Source organism: Monodelphis domestica, chromosome 4 (assembly GCF_027887165.1).
Source record: "Monodelphis domestica isolate mMonDom1 chromosome 4, mMonDom1.pri, whole genome shotgun sequence".
Classification (NCBI taxonomy): Eukaryota; Metazoa; Chordata; class Mammalia; order Didelphimorphia; family Didelphidae; genus Monodelphis; species Monodelphis domestica.
In genome coordinates, this window is record NC_077230.1 from 16910793 (window position 1) to 16930181 (window position 19389).

The 19389-nt window shown below is 32.1% G+C and overlaps 1 protein-coding gene and 2 non-coding genes across 14 annotated transcripts in view; 1 reads left to right on the top strand and 2 right to left on the bottom strand.

Annotated features, from left to right (window-relative positions):
* Positions 1-672: 672 nt before the first annotated feature.
* The window catches only part of KDM6A (lysine demethylase 6A), a 252356-nt gene continuing 233639 nt past the window's right edge, over positions 673-19389 (bottom strand). For all 12 annotated transcript variants that reach the window (XM_056826093.1, XM_007493305.3, XM_001366285.5 and 9 more), the window contains 6 exons: positions 18479-18593; positions 16079-16266; positions 15329-15470; positions 6683-6809; positions 2752-2922; positions 673-1550 (listed from right to left, as the gene is read on the bottom strand). In XM_056826093.1, the coding sequence (XP_056682071.1) occupies positions 1521-1550; positions 2752-2922; positions 6683-6809; positions 15329-15470; positions 16079-16266; positions 18479-18593 (773 nt within the window). In that variant the 3' untranslated portion in view covers positions 673-1520. The remainder of the gene's footprint in view (positions 1551-2751; positions 2923-6682; positions 6810-15328; positions 15471-16078; positions 16267-18478; positions 18594-19389) is intronic.
* On the bottom strand, positions 6437-6492 carry MIR7312 (microRNA mir-7312). The gene has a single exon (NR_127525.1). It is a non-coding gene; the product is annotated as a microRNA mir-7312 (primary transcript).
* On the top strand, positions 6439-6494 carry MIR7312B (microRNA mir-7312b). The gene has a single exon (NR_162898.1). It is a non-coding gene; the product is annotated as a microRNA mir-7312b (primary transcript).

Below are 19389 nucleotides of genomic sequence, written 5' to 3' on the forward strand. Positions count from 1 at the left end.
TTTTCTTCTAAGTGAATATTACCAAAGAAAGCTGTTTTTTGTGGGGATAATGGTGGTGGTGAAAGTATGGCTTAAATTTTATCCTTAAATTGTATCTTTTTAAGGATTTAGTGTTATTAGGAAATCATATAAATATACATCTGATTTTAAACACAAATCTCTTAAAATTGTTCTCTAAACTCAAATTACATATCTAGATTTGACCTTTCTTTTCTTCCCATCTCCAGCTGTGTCAAGTGAAATCAAACCCACAGAATATTCCCTTAAACATCTCAAGTTCAGTAACTACTTGTTTTCTACTACTGTACTTTTTTTTGGCAGTAATTGTTTATTGGTCTGTTATTGCAGTAAATGCAATTTAACAATAAACCAGTCTGAAAGACATTTTAGGTCTTGAGGATACATACCATATATATTTCTTTAAAAATAATCATACTTTTGTAAGCAATACTTTACAGTAGACACCTCAAATCTACCATAGATGTGAAACTTAAAATGAGAAAAATTTAAGTTCTAAATCTTTATACATATATTTTATATTCAGATTTCTATATATATTATATATACACACAGAAGTATATATAAAATATATATAATCAGATTTGAAAAATGAACAAAAACTGGGCACTGTACATAAAGGCTTTTTTTAAAACTCAAACAATAGAAAAACTCTTTAAACATTAAACAATTTTAATAAAAGTTTCTGTACAATGCTAAGCAGTTTTATTTACATATAGAAAATGTAATAGGAGTAGTGTTTGAAATGACAGAACTCCTTAAAATTTCAATGGCAGGTAATCTGGAAAAAATAACAGCATTCCATTCACAAATATTTTCAAGCAATAAATATGTATTTATAAATAGTGTAAATTTACATCAAGATTAGAAACAAAAATCACAAATCTGAAGTTTATTCCTTAGTCTATGTGCAACCCATTATCTTTGTGACTTGGCTGTTAATTTTTTAAAGGTTTATTTAGGAACCAAAAGTATAACCGTCATGGTTTTAAAACAAGACAGAAAAACATAAAAGAAGTAAAAAAATTTTATCACCTAACTTTTCACATTAAAAAAAAAATGTTGCCCAAAGAAAGACTTAAAATTTCTAACTACCTTACAAAGAAATGACCAGCTAGGCTAGTACTTTTTCCAAGGAAAATTCTGGAGGTGGTGAAGGGTTAGGAAAGGGATGAAACCAAGTCATCAGCCCAGAAACAGAGAAATATAAAAGAGGTGGTCTTCAAGTCAGTAGTCTGTATAATGTTGCCAGTTTTGTCAGATATATACAAAACGTGGAAATTTTTTTTTTTTGAAGTGTAGCTGGTTCAGCTTTATTTTGAGTTCTGGAGTAGGAGCAGTGCTCTCTCCTGTCCAGTTGGTTGACACGCCGCACTTGGAAGGTTGCATAGACACAGCTTTCAGCCAGCAGCCTTACGGGATAGCTACAAAAACCAGTGGTGCAGAACTGGGTCACTTCCTGAATATCAGAAAAGTTCTCATTTAATGTCCATGGAACAATGTCAAGATGAGGAGGATGGTAATGGAGGAGCCTAGGGGCAGAAAAAAACCAAGGTAATTAGTTACAGGGATACATAAACAGGAACACCTTAATTCCACTGCCAGCTTTTGAAGAAATTTTCAGAAGATGTAACAAATCTCAGAAAAAGTTCAATGACTGTCACCAACAATCTACTCTACAATGAAATCTCAGTAGTGGCCTCTAACCAGTTTGTCTAAAAGTACATGACCATCACTTTTTCCAGCTGCCTATTTTACTGTCTCTTTAAAAATATGCAGAGAAGTCTAATTTCCCAGATGTTTGTGGCTGGCCATTTTTTTTTAGAATTCAAAAAGATTTTTGTAGAAGACAAGGAAAACCAACTTAACATTATCACTATTTTCACGAAATTATTAGTTTCTAATATAGCTCACCTAAATGAAATCCCTTTTTAATATAAACACACAGCATAGAATGAAAAAGGCTGTATTAGCATTTTTTCAAGCACTGCCTAATTTTAACCAGACAAATTTGTGAAGACCATATTTAGTTAAAAACACAATGAATCAAATTTCCAAAGCTTTGAAAACTTAACAGGTCAGAGTGATCAAATGCTATTGCATGCTCATTAACATAATGTGAAAGAAAAACCCTAGCAAATTAATTTTTTTAAGTTTAATATATATATTTATACATAATATATATTAATAATGGTTTTATGTTTGAACAGATGTGTGAATTTCAAATATTGTCATACTAATAAGTTACCTTTGCCAAATGTTTTCCCAGTTAACATTTTTGTTTAAAATATCTTGAATACAATTAGTCTAGAGAAATCTATTGTATATATTTATATCATATCATATCTACACAAAACATATATATATCTGTGTGTCTGTACAAGCAGGAAAAATAATCAGGAAATGTGTAATCTTTTTCTTCCTGCTACAATGAACACATTTCAAATAAGATCACTGTATAATAAATATAAATTTTCTGAAAAGCACAAACAAGAGTAGAAGAACCATAAGGTCTTAGGTAGTATTATGATGACAGTACATAAGCAGAAGGAAAGGGAGGGGAAAGGAGTAGTAGAGAGGAAATTTTATATCTATTTCACAGGTAAAGTACGATAAATAAGGAATATGCTTAATTACAAGTATCTTATTACCTCCTATTTACTGCTTGGAAAAGAAAAATGCTGCTACTTCTTAACCCAGTTAATTATATACTCACATGATAATTTCACTTACTAATGTAAATTGGTCATAAACTTGCATCAAATCCTCCATTCTGTACTGTTCTAGCACCACAAAATTTTCCAGGCTCCCACTTGTTTTTCGCGCACAGTCTTGGCAATGTACGATGTAGGTCTTTCGAGAATTGCTTTCATTAGTGATGAAAAGCAGATCAAAGACTTCTACCTATTTCAGAGAAAAGAAAAGAGTACCTAGTATTGATACAGAAAATTCTTAGCTATAGATAAGGGGGAGAGTCTCATGTGGAAATTATTTTTCAAGGTCTGTTACAGTCAGTATACACTGGTTAAGGGCAGTTGCTAAAACAGCATCAACCCTGTAGGTTTAACTCTTAAATGGAGTAAAATACCTGGCCCCATATCACTTAGGAATGTTGCCAAACTTGACTTGTTAGGAGAAAAGGGATAGATTATATAAAGACACTATCCTTGTACAATGGCAGGCAATCTGGAAAAAACAACAGCATTTCATTCACAAATATTTCCAAGCAATAAATAAGTATTTATAAATAGTGTAAATTTACATCAATATTAGAAACAAAAATCACAAATCTGGTTCAGACTGAACAATAGACCTTAAAGTGCTTGATGATCCCAGTTTGGGTGGGACGAGCAAATAATAGTCAAATGTTAAGTACACTTTTTTGTCATAGTAGTTGCTTTCCTTGTATTAAGTTCTCTCCTAGGTAGCTCCCAAGGTCTATTATTTTTTGGAGAATCATCTAAAGCTGATCCTCCCAGAGCCCCAGGGTCCTGACTTTGTGTAGTATTTTAGCACCTGGCTCTGTGTAGTGGGCTGATTATCATGGATCTATCTCTTTCCTTATTAAAAAAAAACTCGGTTTTGCTGACTACTTAGTTTGTAGTTTTGTAAAAAGTAAGATTGTATATACACACACACAATATGAATAAAATATAAATTAGATTTTATGTATATAAGAACATATATAGGAAATCAGATGAGAGAACAGAAATTTTTCTAGGTACTAAATGTTATCAAGGTTTTTTATTCTCCCCAAAACATGAAGATTAAATTTTTCATTGTAGGAGGAGTGCAACCGAAGCTTGTTCCAAGAGAGAAATAACTTATGGTTACAGCCCAACTGAGGAGTAAAAGGAGTCCATGTCCAAAGTGGAGTGACATGTCACACACATGCACACGCGCACACACACATGTAAGTTGCTTTCGATCTTAGAACTTAGTTAAAGAGTAGTAAGGGTAAGACTTTTGGGGCTGAGTGACTTGCCACCCAACTGCTCCCATGCCACTTTATGCTTCAGCATAAGTTACTCTCATATCTCTTTGAATACTTTCTCTAGTGACCAAGACAAAGATACAAATTCAATAATGTTAAGTGTTAGTTGCATAAAACAATAATACCCTTGCTGCTAATTACATGCTATCTATTGCTGTGGTGCTTATAACATCCAAACATTAAATTTGACAGGATAATTCAACATCCCCCTACCCTTTAAATCATTCTTGATTGACTAGGTACTACAATTAGGAAGTCATTGCCCCAAAATACTATGGTAGGATAAATTGTGCCAATCAGTCAACGGACTATCAATTTATTAAAAATGTATGTGCCACTATGCTAGGTACGAAGGATACAGGCAAAAGAAAGAAATAATCCCCATTAGCAAAGAGCTTACCATAATATTTGAAATGATCAAATAGGAGTCCACCTATGAATTTTTCAACCTTTTTTTTTTTTAAGTATCTCAACTGTCTGTCTTTCCCCCAAAATTTCTGTGGCCTAGCAATGGTGAGGAGACATTTTCTTCACATACAAAAAGGGCATATGTTTATATACCAAAATACAACATAAGCATATAGTAAAAGACCGTAAAACAATTATGTGTCCTACTGTTTCTGCAACTTCTCATGTACAGGACTATATGAAAATTCTCCACTGGCTAAAAAAAGTTACAGAAAAACATGATATTGTTAGAAAAGCCATCAGCATTGTGAGTCAGTAAGACCTGAGCATTATTATTGAGGAAAATTAAATTCCTGATAACATATATGCAGGCAGTATTTTGGAGTGCCATTTTGCAAGCTGATACCGACAAATATTCTGTTGCCTGCTAGGGAGAGGTGATAAGAACTGGTTTTATTTTTTTCTTCAAGGTAGAGTATGGGCCACTGAGAGCTGAAATGTGAAAAAAAGTATTTTTTCCCTTGGAAGTTGAGTATCTTATCACTCGATGTAAATTTTAAAAAGAGCATTTGTATAATTTAAGATATTTCCCAATTTTGAAAGCACAGAACATCTGTGTGATCAGCAGTTAATAAATACCCACAAGACAAAGGGCATTTGACATTTGGGGTTATATATACAGTTAAGTCAAATTGTTACACTTAGCTCAAGATTTAAGGTGTAAAATATTGCCAACATAACTAAACGTTTTTTAGAAAACGCTTAATGAAGAAACAAAATCAAAACATGCACATAAGACTGCTTGTGAAGTGACAAGAACTAACTTGCCAGTTTTCTCATTTAATGGCATTAAGAACTTAAGAGAACCTCTTCAAATAAAAGAATCTTGGCAGTTACCTAAAATTCTAGTTTTATTACAACTTCAGGCTTAGCTCTTATTTGTATTGGGCAAAAGTCTTTATTTTTTAAATTCAATTAATTAAGAGTATTTTCCCATGGTTACATATTTCATGTTCTTTTCCTCTCCTCTTCCTTACGCCCTCCCATGGCCAATGAGCAATTCAACTGAGTTTTACACGTATCAATGATCAAAACCTATTTCCATATTATTAATATTACACAAAAGTCTTATGCAAATAACTGAGTGATAACAGAGTAATAGAGAATGTAAAAAAGTTTAAGATACCTTTCCAAACCTAGCAGAAAAGGTCCACCTTCCATTTTTCAAGTGTATAAACTGTTGAAAGAGTGAGTCAACTTTTCTCCAATTCTCTCTTAAAGATTTGTCTTTGTGCAAGAAAAAGATTAATAGTACTCTCCCTAGCACAAACACCAATAGTCATAATTCTTTATAGAAAACAAGCATCAGCCATCATCTCTGATAACTCAAGTCTTTTATTCTAGTTTCACCTGTTCCTATTCTGAATTACAAGTGACAAAAAAATCTGGGAGATAACTTTGCTTATGTAATATGTATTTTTTTAAAATTTCCCCAGCTCAATCACTTCTAGATTGTCCTATAATGATGGAACAGAAAAAGGAAAGAAGGACCTTTAAAAGAGGGCTATACATCCTGTATGATGGGGGTGAGGGGGTGGGGAAGGTGATCAGGAGAATTCCCTCCCTAGTTTATTTTGGAGGTTATTTGCTAGAAATCAATGAAATAAATCATTCCTTTTAACATAAATACCAATACATCTATAGAGTGGATTTTCCCCTTATCATCTCTAGAAGGAGAAATAATAAAAGAAGCCTAGCTGTTGGAAAACATGTTGTCAAATGTGTTTACACTGCTCTAAGGCACTTGCCTATTTAAAAACTTCAAGATTTTGAGAAGCACTAGAAAAAGATTAATGAATTTACACTTTACATTATAAAGTACAAGGCTGAAATCAATAGCACAAAGTTTTCAGACTCAAGTTAACAACTGCTACAACTCTGAAGACAAGTCACCTGGAAAAAATCCCAAGACAAACAAAAAGTAACTTATTTCTTCAACGATGAATCATAAAATTTTGAAAGATATATTGCAGAGGATGTCAATGAAAGAACACCCTCTGCAATATATCTTTCAAAATTTCATGAAGATTTTCACATTCATTATATTTCAAAACGTATTTTTGGATCTTTTTGTCGGTTTGCCTTTTGAATCAAAACTGAACTGTTAATACAATTGATCAAACAATCACTTAAAAGTCCAAAGTGGAAAGTAGGTGTATTCGAAACAACCAACCAGTGAGGAACGGCAGCATAGGAACTGACCTCACAGATGCTACAGTAATGAGCCGGTTCTTCTTTTGAGCGTCCGTGCCACACGATCTCCTTTCCAGCAGTAAGTAGAGCCTCTCTCAGCATCTGACACTGCTTCAGAGTTCTTAACAGACAATACCTATTGGATAGGGGGCAGAGCAAGAAAAAAATAAATGAACAACAAACAATTGAATAAACAAAAGTATTTTACTATGAAGAATATTGGTTTATATTAAAGGGTTTATAATGCAGGACTCAAGAAATAAGTTTTGGTTATTCTCTGCTTTCACTAATCCAACTTCTATGACTTGAAAAGTGTTATCAATTATGTATAATTTCACATACCAGTGAAACAATTTTAAGATGCTAATCAATAAAAAACATGTCAATCTAAAGCTAAATAATAGAAAAACAACAATGTATTCTGTAGAAAATATGAATTACTATCATATGACTTCTGAAAAAAAAAATAAGGCTGATTTTAGCCAAAATAAACTTTTCCTTTCCTTCTATCTTGGAAAGAGACTTGATTATTACTTTGACTTGTTATAAGGAAAAACTTCCTGATATTATAGTGGTTAATCCTTTACTTGAGATCTCCAAACACAAGGTGAATTATTACTCTTTTGGGAATGGTGTTGAAGGGATTCTTCAATGTTAAAGATGGTTACCATGTCCCCTCTAAAATTCTATGAATCCTGGAGGTTCATTTTCTCCTATAAAGGCAGATATGCAGGATACATTATTTCAGGTTGCACTACTAATGAAATTCTAAAGCCGAAAAAAAATTAATAGAGGTTTTATGATTTAATTAAATGGTCAAATAAAATATCATGAAACTAATTATATGACCACAATTTCCTATTTTCCTCTGCTTCTCATTCCTACAATTACTATAGCATGCCAATATTTTTATATCAGTGGAGTCAAACTCAAATAGTAATGGAGTCATTAAAGCTGAACATAAAGGATCTGTGTAGGCCACATGTTGACTTAGAAAATTACAAGTTAAACTATCTATTTTCTGCTTTATTTTTAATTCATTGTTAAATATTTCCCATTTATTCTTTATTCTGGGTCTCTATGTGTTTGACATCTCTAACTTCCCAAACAATTTTCCCAAATTATTTAATAGCCTTAACTTTTCTTGACTTGATTTTTTCCAAAGGGTTTTGTATTAAATGATCTCTAAGGTGTTGTTTAACATTTTATGCAAGAATCCCTAAAGACCCAGTTTGCATGGTTTCCCAATAATAATTTCACCAAGAATGGTCCCTCCCAATGATTTTTATGTTGTTTTGAACTGGACTAATGATTTCAATGGTAAAGGATAGGGAATTATCAGTGAAGAAAGTCCCTCTAAAAACAAAGAAAAGTTATCTATTCTACAATATAGTTTTAGAGTATAATTCCCAAGAGGTTTACTGGAAACGATGATAGCTAACACTTTCAAAACCACTGTATTAAGTTCTTTACAATTAATATATCATTTGATCCTCAAAATAACCCTGGGAGGTAGGTACTTTTATGATCTCCATTTTATAGGTGAGGAAACTGAGACACATAGAATTAAGTGACTTGCCACAGGGTCACATTACTATTTGAACTAAGGAAAATGAGTCTTCCTGACTCTGGGCATGGCATTTTATTTGTACCATCTAAATACCCAAGTTAAATACTCCAAGGTCAGCTCTCTACAACAGTGATTCTTTGGTTTCTAAGATGTTAAAGTGTTTAAACAATTTTAGAGATATCTGGGGCTTATATTCAATTTAAAGAAGAAAGTATATTTTAACAGTTACTTAATTATTAACAATTAGTAGAATCCTTAATGGTGGAGGATTAGTATGGTATTGTGGAAAAAAATATTAGCTGTATGAAGTAAAAAGACTTAAGTTCAAATCCTTCCTTTGATACTTAAAAAGTGATTTTGAAAAAGTCATTGTATCTTCCCTGGGCCACAGCATCCACCTTTGAGCAATTGAATTAATTTACTCAGAGCTTATATTTTAATTGACATTCAAAAATAAGCAATATTCTAGCAAAAAACTGCTTTTTGACACTTTGTTTCAATTTTCACTTCTTTGGTATGCTGTATTTCTTTCCTGACCCCTAGAAGGGCCCTTTAATTAGGGAAGAAATGATTATCACAGGTTTGAAAAATCAAAAATAAGAACAATAAATTTATGAACATAAAAAACAATTATAAAGCTTGCTGAGTTAAATATAACAATATTAAATAAGAACTTTTTAGAAAACCTTTTTAGGTCAAGCCACTAACCAAATCTCTCGAGTATAATGAGTAAAATTGTCAATAAATCTAACATTAGCAATATATATGGTATATTTCTTGAATATTCTCATGATAATCTTTGCTCAGGAGGTGTTCTTTCATTTACATTCATTTAGAAATAATGCTATTTAACACATTTATCAAAAATCACCAGGCATTTATTAAGTGCCTACGTAGCCACTATACTAGGTTCTGAGGGTATAAATTCAATAATTCCTACTATTTTTAAGTTTAAATTTTAGTTCAAGAGTTTCTAGTTAAAAACTTTAGCCTTCAATAAACCAGTTTAGTTCATGATTCATGATTCAAACCTGGATCAAAACTGAAGCCCAATGACGGTAATTAGAAGATGATCTTTAACTAGAATTGGAAGGCTTCTTAGAGAAGATGGTGTATGACCTGAGTTTTTCCAAGAGGGAGAAAGAAATGTCCTTGATCATATTGGGGGGTGGAGGGTGTGTGTGTGTGTGGAGGTTTACAATAGTCAAGTCAGATAGTAATGAGGACAAGGGATGACAAATAATTGAATAAATGGAAAAAGGTTGCTATACCAACTAGGAGGACATTTTGGAAGGGATATTTTACTCATAAATGACTAGATAAAAGATTTCTCTATCAAAAACCCTTATCTTTTGTCTTAGTATTAATTTTAAAACAGCAGAATAGCAAGGGCTTGTCAATTAAGTGACTTGCCCAGGATTACACAGTTAGGAAGTATCTGAGGTATAATTTGAACCCAGGTCCTTCTGACTCCATGTCTGGTGCTCTATTCACTATGCTAACTAACCCCCCCCCCCCCCCCCGATTTACATATGTCTCAAGGAAACTAGGACTGTTGGTTCACTGTGACTCTGAGGAAAGAGCAAATATGAACTTCAATTTTAAATAAATTCCACAATCCAACATGAAAAAAGGAAGGAGTCTGCCAAGCAGTTTCACAAATATTAAGTCACTTGAACCTCACAACTCTGGGGGTAGATTATATAGTTAAGGAAATAAAAACAGAGAGAGGTTAAATGATTTGCCTTTGTCATACAGTCAAAGTCCGAGGCAAGATGTGAATTCAGTTCTTTCCAACTCCAGGTAGCATTCAGTCATTCTGCCACCTAAGTTGGTGGCCTTAAAGTTTTAGATAATCTTCACTCTCAAATTGATACTTCTTTTTGTAAGCTTTCTTCTTTGGATGTATTAGGAAAAAAACATGTGCTATTGAATATTCTTCAAAAACAGTTACCTGATTTAATAACAATATTATAAGAGATGTTTCCTGATCCATGATCATCTTACTTTGTCTATAGTTTTCAAGAATACCTCAACTATTTGCTATTTTTGTCATTTTCAGAAAAAGAAGTACTTCAGTATTTTCTGTAATGTGTCCTAACACTAGAATATTTTGTTCTTCCAATTTCATAGGATCAAAAGCCTATCTATATCCTTTGAGATCCAGGTCAAATGCTACCTCCTCCCCAGAACTTTCCAATGAGAAATTAAGAATTCTCCATTTAGAATTTTTTTCTTCCTTTATAATGCTGAAGGATTGACATCAGTATTTCCAACTTGTTCTATATTCTCTTATAGCTATTTTAATATTGAAATGGATTGGTTATAGTATTGATTAAGGAATTTCTTCTTTTATAACTTCAATTTTATTTTTGGACCCACAAAAATTGCTGGAGTAAGTATTTTTCTATACATGTGTCGCTTTCACTTTTCTCTGATTTCTTTGTGATATATATCTCAAAATGCTATTTTTATAGTGTAGGATAACTATAACTGCTAAGAGTAGTATTGCGGGGTTCAAAATATGGTAGCTTTCTAGGTTTTGGAGCATAGTTCCAAATAACTCTCAAGAATCTTTGAACTAGGTCATAGCTCTACCAACAGTGTGTGAGTGTGTGTATTTTCCCCCATGTCATTTTTCTTTTTTGTCATCTTCGTCAAAAATCTAATAATGTGAGGGAAGTACCGCAGAGTGGTTTTAATTTGTGTTTTTCTAATCATTCGTTGACTTAAATAATTTTTTTGTGACATTGACAGCTTTTATTTTTTTCCTTGTGAGTTTCCTGCTCATATCTTTTGACCCCATTTATCAATTAGAAAATGGCTTTTCTTATACATTTGACTTAGATCCTTACATATTTGACAAATAAGACCTTTATCAAAATATTGCTTCAAAGATTTCCCCCTTCCATTTCTTACTTTTCTTCTAATTTTGGTTGCATTGGTTTTGTCTGTACAGAGACTTTAGCCCAAATGGTAGTAAAAGACTGTCTGCCTTTTGATCTAGCCATAGCACTGCTGTGTTTGTACCCCAAAGAGGTAATAAGGAAAAAGACTTGTACAAGAATATTCATAGCTGCGCTCTTTGTGTTGGCAAAAGATTGGAAAATGAGGGGATGCCCTTCAATTGGGGAATGGCTGAACAAACTGTGGTATATCAATGTGATGGAATACTATTGTGCTCAAAGGAATTTAACTGGAGGAGTTCCATGTGAACTGGAATGACCTCCAGGAACTGATGCAGAGTGAAAGGAGAAGAACCAGAAGAACATTTGCACACAGAGATGTACAATTGTACAGAGATTGTACACTGTTGTACAATCAAATGTAATGGACTTCTCTAGTAGCAGCAATGATCCAGGTCAATTCAGAGGGATATATGAGAAAAAACACTATCCACATTCAGAGGAAGAACTGTGGGAGTAGAAATACAAAAGAAAAACAACTGCTTGATCACATGGGTTGAGGGAGATATGGTTGGGGATGTAGACTCCAAATGATCATCCTAGTGCAAACATCAACATCATGAAAATAAGTTTTGAGCAAGGATACGTGTAAAACCCAGTGGAATTGTGTGTTGGTTATGGGAAGGGGGAAGGGGAGGAGGGAGGAAAAGAATATGATTTTTGTAACCAAGGAATAATGTTCTAAATTGACTAATTAAATAAAATTCTCCATAAATAAATGAACAAACAAATAAACAAATGAATGAATAAAATTTTATATTATCAAAATTAACCATTTTATCTCATGTGAATCTATCCCTTATTTGGTCATGAATTCTTGCACTATTCATAGATCTAAGAGGTAATTTATTCCCTGACCCACAAATTTACTTATGATATATCTTTCATATATGTCATGTACCCTTTTTAAAAGCTGCTTTTTTCCCTGCCAGACCACATTCCAATTTCCAGCAATTTTTATCAAACAGCTAATTCCTGTCCCAATATCTGGAATGTTTAAGATTTATCAAATATTCAGTTACTATGCTCATTTGCTCTGTATATTGTGTACCTAACTGTTTCCTTGGTCAGGCACCCTATTTCTACAATATAATAAAATAAAAATTTTTAAGGGTTAAGTGGAAAAACAACTGAAAGACAGGTATATGTATATAAAAATGTGTGTAAGTACATAATATAATGTACATAATAATATAGACATCACAAACATAAACCAATTTGCTCACACATACAAATGTGAATTCTTTTACCATATATTTTATATTAAAATATTTCTATTATGAGGGGATGGGGCCAGGGATACTGTAAAAGAAGGAATCAGTTGATGTATTTTCCATGTACCACAAAGAGGGAAATGAGTATAGAAATACATCCCTAATTCAGACATTAATATAATTTTACATGATATAAAAATTATACCAATGGAATAAAGAAACAAGCATATGTGAAAAGCATACATAATAAAGGAATACACTGAAACAATAGTTTACAAGTACAGCCAAGGGTTTTATGGAAAGATGGGAGGGGGATGAGGGGTAGGAGATTTAAAATATACTGAAATATTTTGTGTTGTAGGTAGATGAGAAAATTAAAGGTAATACCACTTAGTCTGCAATTCCTGTTGTGTTCCTGATCCTGTTTGTATTGAAGCTCCTGCCCTGTCTCTGACCATTCTGTTGAAACAGTAAGTATCTAAAACTAATAGAAGAAATTAGATAATCTCGGCTAATCCAAAAAGATTCTTTCTAGTTACATGTTCTTCTAATTCCCAAACCCTGTTGAATCCAGAAGTTCCCAGTTCCCAATTTATCTCTTTCTGAATCTAAACCTATATAAGCCTTGTCCTTCTTTTCCTGCAGGAAATCTCTGTTTGCAAGGGTGGGTCTTCCTTACTGGTTAACTCAATAACCCTTTGTTGGTTCTTAAACTTTCTGGTTCCAGCATTGGTTTGTTCCATTTGTTTTATTTTACTTACCATATATAAAAGTGTACCATATCTATAAAAGTTAAACATCAATTTCTATTTACATTTGATATGGTTAATAAACCATATTCTGTGACTGTTAAACAATGGTACTCTAAAGCATCAGAATCAGCCTGAAGAGAAGTCTTTAGTGGTATACTACAAGATTTTCTTTTGGCTTGAAGAATTTGGATTAAGATACAGAAAGGACATTTAATCTTGAGAAAAATAAACCAAGAAGGAAAAGATAAAAATTTCAAATGAAAATGAATGAGACAATAGTGATTTGGTTTTTCCCCCCCTGTGAGGGCCTAAAAAAACCTCAAAATAGGATCCAAGAGAAAGTTACAAGACACAGATTTCTGCCCAAAGAGGAAGCAGTCATTTGCCTTCTTTATATAAGACATAAGAGATGTGTATAATTGGAAAAAGAGACAGACTTGTAGCTAGAATTAGAGATAAGATTTAATATGTTGAAGAGCTACAATCACCGTAAATATACAATTATAATACCCACAACATTGAGATTATATATATTCATCAAGTAATAAAGAATTTGGTAACAATTAGAAAAGACATATAATAATGGCACAGACTTCATCAGATGTAATGCACCCAATATACAGAAATGTTTAAGTAAAAGCTGTATCATGGTAGAAATGATTCAGATAGGATTCTAATATTAGGTGGGAAAGTGGGCCAGATGATTTCTACTATCTTCTATACTTTTATGATGATCAAAATATTTCTTATTGTAGATGATCTGTTTTGTAAAGAGGAACTGAAATATAGGGAAATACACAAAGATAAATGCTTTTTGTTTTCGGTTTTTACTTTAATATGCCCTATAAAGTTTAATAAAATTAATATAATTTAATCTCTTGGTTCTACTATGTATGTTTAATGACCAGAATTTTCTGCCTAATTTACTTTCAACAAAATATATACCTATTCTTTGAAAGAAGTAATTTTATTTTACAAGCATTGAATATATTATCATCAGTACAAAATAAGGGCATACACAACATATTAGAAAAACTAACTGAATTTTTTTTTGAAGGACAACCCCCACACTAAAAAAGCCCTTTCATTTCTAGCATTTTTATTTTCCTTACAGAGCAAGGCAATACTCCATAAATTCCAAGTAGCATCTGATTGAAAAAGCAGTACATTATAAGGCATCAAATTTATTGAAGGACTGACGATTAGCTTTGATTGTTATTCAATTTTTCAATGTTATTTTTCAATTGGTTCAAATTTATTCGGTAATTTACAACATATCTACAAAATGAACTTCTGATAAATGTGAAAGGCATTTGGATAAAATATATTTAAATTTTGTCACTAACATTAAAAAGCCAATAATTTTAATTCCTATGGATAAAAGAAAATGTATCCATTTTCACTTTACATTTTGTTCAATTAGAAAAAACAATATGCTATATACTTAATTCTCAAATATTTATACTCTTATTTTCTACATCTGGAATTATCTACATGGCCTATTTTCTGCCCTATACCAAAAGCTGAACCTACCAGTTCTCCACCAAACTTGAGAATACTGCCCTGATAATCACTTGGGCTATCAATCTGTCTAAGTATCATGGTTCCTAGCTTGGGGAATAATAGGGATGGAAAAAGAGAAAAGCATGTACATTTTAAGTAGTTTTAAGTTTACCCATACCCTTTCTTTCATTATCTGTATATATAGCCAAGTAAGGATGAAACTTAAAAAAATCAAAGATATGAGCATTAATTTTCCATAGTGCTGAGATATGGGGGTAATCAAGGACTCTGGTTTTGAATCCTGGCTCTCTGATTTATTATGTATTCAATGTTCCTTTATCAGGTCTGGAGTTGTGAGGACCTGGTTTCAAATTTGACCTCAGACATATTTTAGCTGTGACCCTGGAAAAGTCACATGACCACATTACCGATCCATCTACCAGCAGCCTTTATCCTTCCTTTTTGAAAAAAAAAAAAACTAATCTATAAAATGAAGGAATTGGATAATATGAGCTTTGTGTTCTTTCCCAGTGCTTAAATATAACTATTTCTTCATATGGCATTAACACTGTATCCAACAAAAAGAAGTAACTTATTCTTCACTTCCACATCAAAGGAGAGAAGTCTAATAGTTTTAACAAAACACTTACTTGATCATTTCAAAAAGCTTTGGATCAGAAACCTTGATATTTCGCGCCATATTCCATGAGAGATGAATCATGGGCACTATTGATTTTACACTCTGTAATTTGTTCCACTCGTACCGTTCCACTGCCAATTTATATTGGCAGGCTAAAAACCAAAGAGGAAAAATTACAAAAAAATAACTTGTTTTAAAGTAATAGAACAATAAAAATATGAGCAAGATAAACACACTGATATATTAAACATTAATTTTAAAAATGTTAACACATATATTAAACATTAATTTTAAAAATGTAACACATAGTAATGGAACACCATGAGATTATTTTCTGTTTTACAATGAAGCAAGGGACGATTTAATTCAAGCTTCTATTTGAATATGGTAGGTCACCAAGTGAGTTTTAAGATTATTTAAAAAAATAACCAACTATATTATTGCTTTGTTTTCAACTAGAGCTTTAAAAAAAATTAATGAAAAATGATTAAAACCATATATATAAATTTTTGTTTTCTAAAATTTAACTGATTGAAATGGACTAGTTAGAATTCAATTTCCTAATTTGCAAATTAAGATTTTTAAGCAACATGGTTGGTAGTTCCTTCTTCAGATTTTTAATGTTATTTTCCAATATATGTCAAGAAACATGGATAAAAGAGACTATTCTTTTTGGAGAAGTAAAAAAAAACCAATTCGAGAATTTAAGGGAATTATTTTCTTAAGTATTTTCGCACATTCTTCATATTTTAAAAAATACCTGTAAGTGGGCCAACATTCCAAGCAATGTTGTTGCACCATCCAATAGCCTGAACCCAGTGGACAGTGCCTGCATTTATCCAAACCAAATCTCCTGGCCGCTGAATGAATCTATACACTGGGACATTTGCTTCATAAAGATCTTCAAGGTTAGGCCACCAAGAGCCCATTAGGAAATTCAAGCTATTTCTAAAATAAGAACAAATAACATATTTATCATCTCTTAATGGAACCAGAATATAATGTCAAAAGAAAGTAAAAATAAAAATGTCATGAAAACTAATATGAAAAAGAGTGTATCTCCTAAAAGTAACCATATTAAAATTTTATTTTGGTCAAGAGTGCCTGGTTTACTATCTGAAGGTATTTGATAATTTATCCAAATAGGAACAAAAGTAAGGATTCTACACCCTTGTCACACCCCACGACACAAAGCTTTAGAAGCACTTTAATTCACATTCAATTTACACAATGAGTTAGTTAAAAGCCTTTCTTGTTGTAAAGTCTACAGATTCCAGTAAGGTTGGAGAAGCAGAAAGAAGCTTTTGGAAGTACTTATGAGGTCTCAGACTGTTTCCTGATGTGTCAGCAGGGCAAAAAAATCTATCCTATTTTGGGTCCTATATATCCAAAGGACAAGTGCCTTTGGATACTGTCAAGCAATTAATGAGCAAGAATACTTCTTACTAAACACTTGATACTAAAGAGGTAACTCAAGAATATCCATCATAACAAACAAGTTTTTTTTTTTAATCTTGAGTTAAAAATATTATTTCCCTATAATTTATATACAGTCACACTTTTACAAATGAAAAGTACCTTAGAGATTAAACCGAACCCATTTCCTCACATTAAAGGAAAGAAATTGAAGTTCAGATTTTAAACAACTTGCTTAAAAAGGTCACAGAGTTAGTCGACAAATGAATAAACAAGCATTTATTAACTACTGTATACCAACTACTGTGCTGATTGTTAGGAATAAAAAAACAAAAATGAAATAATCTATCAGGAAAAACACCATATACAAAAACAATTATGAGACCTACTCTTCTGTAGATTAAGAATTTATGAAGTTAAAGTATCCCTCATTACCATCAACAGGTAAGTTACATAAAAAATTAGCTTTAAAGCAAAATTATTATACAAATACATAATCTAAACCTAATTCAGCCCTCTTAGAAGACTCTAATGTTTCCTAAAAATGTCTAGATCTAAGGCCTAAAAAAAATATTTAAGAATTTAAGAATAAAGTTCTTTTTGATAAAAAAAAATAATTCTATTTTTAATGATAAAAACATCACTCAGTTATAAAAAACATGAACAAGATGTGCTTCTGATTTCAACACTATATCCTGGCAGCTTTACAGAGGAATGAAAAGCTTTTTTGCAGCACCATGGAGAAGTCAGCTACCTTCTCTAGATTGGTTACTATATCAAGTACTTCACAACTTCTTTTACCTGGCTATTCAGAGCCGCTGGAATGTAACAGAAAAGCAAGTTCAAAAGTAATAAAGTTTGAACATTTTCTAAGACTTTAAAATTCTAAATGTTTGACTATTTTATCTGGAGAGATTACCCTGAGATATGATAGAGGCTCACATTTTGAATATGTTGCTTTAAACATTAGGAAATCCTGCTTTTCACATTCTTACATGGGGCCTTTTTTTTGGTCCCTCTCTACCCAACCAAAAGGTCTCTCATTTAGCTAATATCCTTGAATATATTTTGTATATTTTTATATTTATACGTGTTGGCTCTCTCATTAGAAGAATCCTCAAAGGCAAGGACTGTTTCATTTCTGTCTTTACATCCCTAATACTAAGTCTAGGACCAGACTTGTAAAAGACCCTCAATACATACTGATGAGTTACTTAATCATCTCCTTCCTCTACCACGTGCTAAATCAAACAAACTCACAATGCAAAATTCCCAAAATATGTCATTCTTGATTATTCTAAAGAAATCTCTATTATAATTTTCATCAATTATTTAATAAATGTTAAGTAGGAATGTGCTTTAGTAGAGTATTATTTAGCTAGTAAAGAAAATACTAATTAGGAACATGGTACACACTGAATAAATGTTTACAAAAGAATAAGAATTTTTCTTTGATGGTTTTGGATTAGGAAAAGTTAACATGAGAACTGGGTAAGAAAGCAAGTTTCAAAGGAACTGTTGGCTCCCCATCTCCCAAAAATATTCTGCAATTCTTTTAATTTTGGATATCACTCAAAATGTTTATCACAACCTATTCAAATAAATGATGATTAAATAATTTAGCAACAGCTACATTAAGGGTCTCTTCTGTTTTCTATATCTAATATTTTCTCATGCTACCACCACAGAAGTAGTTTTTATAATTGATACAATAATTGTGAAGAAAATAACTTCAGAAACCTACTTCTCACAGAAGTCATTCATAACGCCCCAGTAATTTTCAGGAACAACAAACCATTCACAGTCACCTGGACCAATATTTATGTTAACCGAACAGAAATTGTTATTTTCTTGATGACCTGAAAGGTGAAAGAAAAACCATTTTCAAAAATTTTAATTGTGAAAACTTTAAACGCACAGAAGGAAAAACAGAGAAATGTTTAAATATTTGCCCTCTGTTCTAATTTTAGCTAAGGCACTATCCCAAAGAATCTAAGGTCTCCAGGTTGCTAATCTTGACACTAGATATTCAGGGGAACGGCGGTTAAATGAAACTTTAATAGCTCAGTTCTGAAATATTCCATCTGTCAATTAACATAATGACAAGTTTCAGATTATAAAATAGATGGTGTTGAGGAAGAAAGCAGTTAAGCTCTAAGCATAAGAATATATATGTAGTATGTTGACCAAGAATACAGAACTTTAAAATTACTATTCAATTCTTAATCCAGTGTTGTTTCAATTATATTACCATGTAGCAGTTAGCTGATAAAAAGAAAATAGGAAAATTTGGGGGGCAGTTAACAGACCTTAGACAGGACAAAACCCCTTTGTTACACAGTGTTTCTAGCAAAACTTTTTTGTTATCAGATAAGACAATGGATATCTCTTTTGGAATTACCATTTTGATATCTCCTTCATTCCCAATTAATGTCATTGCATATATTAAAAGGTCTCTAGTCTTCTGCACTGACAAATATAAAAAGGATGATGAGAAAAAGGTCTTGTGTCAACTATGCTTGGAAATTCTTGCCTCAAACAACAACTCATCTTTCAAACTATTTTTTTTAACCAAATGAAATAAAACGCTGTGAAAACTTTAGTGTTATTGGGACAAAAAATACTATAAGGGATAAACATATGACTAAGGAAAAA